This window comes from Myotis myotis, unplaced genomic scaffold (assembly GCF_014108235.1).
Source record: "Myotis myotis isolate mMyoMyo1 unplaced genomic scaffold, mMyoMyo1.p scaffold_m19_p_17, whole genome shotgun sequence".
Lineage (NCBI taxonomy): Eukaryota > Metazoa > Chordata > Mammalia > Chiroptera > Vespertilionidae > Myotis > Myotis myotis.
Window position 1 is genome coordinate 28592588 of NW_023416321.1, and position 4474 is coordinate 28597061.

Consider the following 4474-nt stretch of genomic DNA (forward strand, 5'->3'; position numbering starts at 1 on the left):
CCAGGGGGCGGGGGGCGGGGGGTAGTATTTTAAGACATTCATGGGCCATGCATAGATGATTAGATGGGAGAGCCATCCGTCTTCAGTAGGACCTTTGGGTTTGGGAATACAGGGCTGGCTCCTCCACCCTATTCTACCCTTCACCTTGATATTGGTGGTCCCCAATCTGTTACCCTTTTGGGAGGATGCCCGGGGCAATACAATGAAGGGAAGAGACTAAATATACAAATGGGCAATGGCCAGACCAGATATAACAGTAGCAGTTGCAGCAACCAACTCAGGAAGCCAGGCCCGCTCTCTGCAAGTCAGACTTGTAGCAAGTCAGACCACTATCTCTAGCAGCCCTTCCAGGACGCTAAACAGTGCCTTCTGCACACACACACCACCACCCCTTCCCCGCACTGGGGACTGAACCCACAACCCGGGCATCAAACCGTGTGTGACCTCCTGGTTCATAGGTCCACACTCAGCCTCTGAGCCACGCCAGCGGGCCATCCGCAAATTTTCAAATCTCTCCCACGAGCCCCTTCACAGAACCGTTGGGACCTGCCCGGGATGCCCTGCTTCCCACCCCACTCCGGGGCGGCTAGGTTTCCCCCACTGAGCGCTCAGGTCCCTGACTCGCCCCAGCCCAGCCGGGCTTCGGACGCCGTGGGCGGGGCTCCGGGCAGCACCCCGCCCAGGGGCGGGGCCTGCGGCGCTGGGACAAGGCCGCCGGGAGGCCGTCCCCGCCCCCGAGCCCGGGGTCCGCCCAGCGGGTCCTATAAAGGGAGGCGACGGCCGCCCGCCTGGCCCGCCTGGCCCGCCGGGCTGGCACCCACAGGCCGCATCCGCCGCGGCGCGGAGCGCGGACCCTCCGCCGACTGGAAGCTGCAGCAGAAGGAGGAGGCGGCCACCGCCCGGGCTCCAGCCTCCGAAGTCGCCCCGGCCCGAACCCCGGCCTCCGGCGCCGGCGCTGGGCCCCCGGGGGACGAGCTGCACGCGGCGCTGGAGGGCTACCGCCCCGCCGAGCTGTGCCACGCGCTCGCCCTGTTTAGGGGGCACCCTGCCCCGCCCGAAGGTGCGTCCTCCCTCCGCCAGCTCCGAGGACCCCGCTCCGGTGCCCCTACCCCACCCCAGGGTCCCTTCCTCCTGACCTCAAGCCCGCAGCATCCCCACCTGTGCCTGCTGACCCCTGCACCCCCTGCTGACACCCAACACCCGCCGCTGAACCCCAACACCCGCCGCTGAACCCCAACACCCGCCGCTGAACCCCAACATTCTGCTCAGGGTCCCCCCAGTCCTCCACTATGTCCCCCAGCCAGCAACCCCCATGCCAGGTCCAGAACCTGCGAGTCTCTCCGAAGGTGCCAGCCCCTGGCCCCCGCAGCCCACACCTCCACGCCGCCCGATCTTGGGGCCCTCCATTCCGCTCTGCCTCGCAGCCGCCCGGTCTCGCTCCTCTCCCTCCTGACCCCCAAGCACCCCCTTTTCCTCCTCATCCATCTGGCCGGCACCCTCTGCGCCCTGCCTCCCGGAGCCCAGGTGTCTCGAGACCCCTAGGAGCCCTCGCCCGGCTCCTGCGGTTGGAGCGGGGACCAGGCTGGGGTCCCGCCGCTCGCCCTGACCCCTGGAGGGTCCCGGGTGGAGAAGAAGGGGCGGGCGTGCCGAGCCCGTGAGCTCTCACCCCTCGGAGGGAACCCTGGACGTCTAAACTGGGGCTGCCCCTTGCCATGCGTCTGAGGTGCGGGGTGCGAGGTCACGGTGGCTCCCCAGACCTGGCTGGACCGGACCGCGGTGGGAGGGGTCCCAGGGTGCCCGCGGGGCTGGAAGGATGCGGGCCTCGCCTGCCCCCTGAGTCTCCCCTCCTCCGCGGGTTCTTCCTCTGGCCTGAGGAGGAAGAGTTCCCAGAAAGAGGGGGAGAGGGGCTCCTCTCCCCCTCCCGCCCCCCCCTCCTCCCGCCCTTGGCTCCCCCCACACAATGAACAGCTTGTTGAGAATTTGCATTTTATGAAAATAGGGTGGAAAGACAAACGGGTCTCCCTCCTATGCTGCCCAGTGCTTCCTCCCTGGCCCATTTGGAAGTGTCCCCACCCCTGAGGCCAATCTTTGGTTCTGGAGGAAGAGGGTCCCCTTATCTTCCTAGCCTGGGGGAGGCCTGTGAGGAGAGTTAACCAGGGCACCAACCAGGAAAACTGTAGGCTCTTTGGGCTCATGGGACAATGGCCGGTCTGGGACAGGGCTTCTCCCAAGGATCAATAATTTAGGGAGAGAGAGAGAGAGAGAGAGAGAGAGAGAGAGAGAGAGAGAGAGAGAGAGACTGACTGCTCTAATTTCTCAAGGGCCCTAAAGCGGCAGGAACCCTCAGCTCTGTCATTCTCACTCCCCCCCCCCCAAAAAAAAAGCAAAATAAAAAGAACTTCCAATCTCTCTCCTAAGTATGATGAGACTTAAGGATACATTTGAGGGCTAAGATTTATTATTATTATTATTATTATTATTATTATTATTATTAGTCCCAGGAAGCGTCAAATGTATGGCAATGTCAAGCGGTCCAGGTTGAGCTAGGTACTGCTGGTCCCTGAAACATTCTGTACTTTGGAGGAGGAGATTGGCCCCTCTGTCCCCTGTCTTCCCACAGTTGGGCTGGGATTGCCCGTCCTCCAGACCTGGGTCCTAAGGCCAGCTCCCCAGTGCAGAGAAACTAAGACTCTTGTGACAGGAGCATCAGTTAAGTAATTTCATACGTTCATTGTTGGGGGCAGCTGGCTAAAAGACTGCTTGGTGGATTAGACCCTGGGCTTCCCTAGTCTAGGAAGGTTTTTCTGGAGGCAAAAGACCTTGACCATCCCTGCTTGTTGACTGTAATGTGAGCTCTTTAGGAAATTGGATCTTGTCACGGTGGCAAGGTATGTTCCCTGATGCACTTGCTGGCCATGACAGAAAACCAGCCATTAAAAGTTTGGTCCTGTTCCTAGCCTCCGCCGGGTATCAGCAGTCCTTATTAATTGCTTGGTGATTTTGTTTGATTCTAAGAACCTAGCCAACACAGCAGTTTTTCTTTGAATTCTTCAGCATGTCAATACTGGAGTGTATTAGTTCAGGGAAGGTGAATAGTAGTAATAGTCATAGTAATATTAACTAATACACATGCCCTTCTGAGCTCATCACTTACCTACATTAATTCATTAATTCCTCACATTTCCGTGAAGTCAGTACTGGTTTAGTCTTTACAGTTGGGTTACGTCGCTTTTCCAGGGTTACTGGGTTGGTGGAACTTGAACTCACACGATCTTCCTAACATTCAGTTAGGCTGTAGACTCTTGCTTGTAACATTTTTACTACCATTCTTTAAAGGTCCCTGTTTTTTCCCTGCCAGGGAAGCCTGGAATTGCTCATCGAGACTTAAAGTCAAAGAACATCCTAGTGAAGAAAAACGGCATGTGCGCCATTGCAGACCTGGGCCTGGCCGTCCGTCATGATGCAGTCACTGACACCATTGACATTGCCCCAAATCAGAGAGTGGGAACCAAACAGTAGGAAGGCCCTGGGCCTCTGCCTTTGCCCTCTACCTGTACTGAGTGGTCCATGTGTGTCCTTCCTTGTTGTGCAGAAGGAAGGAAGAGAAGGTCTGTTTATCGGTTGAATCTCAGTGAATTTCACTAAATTGTTCTCCTTTTCCCCTCCCATTTGACGAATAAAGAACCCAGGCTCCAAATTGTAAGGCCTGAGGTGATCCCCTGATTTGTATCAAGTCATACTAATTAGCTGAGAGGGACTTTGATGACTAGAATAATTTTCACATTATCTGCAGAATGAAATTTAAGCTCAGCCCATCACTAGGGCTACATTTAATGAAGTCCTAGACCCCAGTAGCAACTAGATATCACATATTGTTAGTGCCCTGTGACCCACAGTACAAATACCTCTGCCAAGAAATCAAAACAAACTAAAAATCAATTGTGGTGGTTAAAAAGTAGAGGTACAAATAAGAGTAGCCTATGCTACTTCCTAAAGCTAGATTCAAATCAAAAACATGGGAGTTTGCAATGAAAGCATTGATCAGTTCCTCGTCCCCAAGTGGATTTTTTGGGGTGGTACCTACATTCTAAGGGCTCCGGAGTCAATGCTTTGATTTAAGGAGAGAAGTCATCTTTTCCTACGCATGATCCTGTTTCCTTTGCTGTTGCAGATACCTGGCCCCTGAAGTGCTTGATGAAACCATTAACATGAAGCACTTTGACTCCTTTACTAGTAAATGTGCTCGTATCTATGCCCTGGGGCTTGTATATTGGGAGATTGCTTGAAGATGCATTTCTGGCGGTACTTTTCTCTTCTGCCTTTTCTTGCTCCTGCCTCCCAGTCTAGGATGCTGGATCACCTGAGGATGCTGGTGTTCTACTGCCTCCTTCCTTTTTACAACCTGTGGGGTGCCTAGTGACAGACTCCATCAATCGCAGCATTCTCATCACATATGAGGGAACCTGGGAGGTAG

General features: G+C 55.5%; 1 protein-coding gene across 1 annotated transcript; it reads left to right on the forward strand.

Moving 5' to 3' along the window:
* Nucleotides 1–555: 555 nt before the first annotated feature.
* Nucleotides 556–3723, forward strand: LOC118671454 (basic salivary proline-rich protein 4-like). Its single transcript, XM_036339650.1, has 2 exons — nucleotides 556–1060; nucleotides 3359–3723. Exons 1-2 carry the CDS (start codon nucleotides 556–558, stop codon nucleotides 3517–3519), a joined length of 666 nt encoding a protein of 221 aa, XP_036195543.1. The 3' UTR covers nucleotides 3520–3723.
* The last annotated feature ends 751 nt before the right edge of the window (nucleotides 3724–4474 follow it).

Coding starts and splice junctions, on each gene's coding strand:
- LOC118671454 (XM_036339650.1), top strand. CDS start 556: ATGCCCTGCTTCCCACCCCACTCCGGGGCGGCTAGGTTTCCCCCACTG. Junction 1,061..3,358: donor GCACCCTGCCCCGCCCGAAG/GTGCGTCCTCCC, acceptor TTTCCCTGCCAG/GGAAGCCTGGAATTGCTCAT.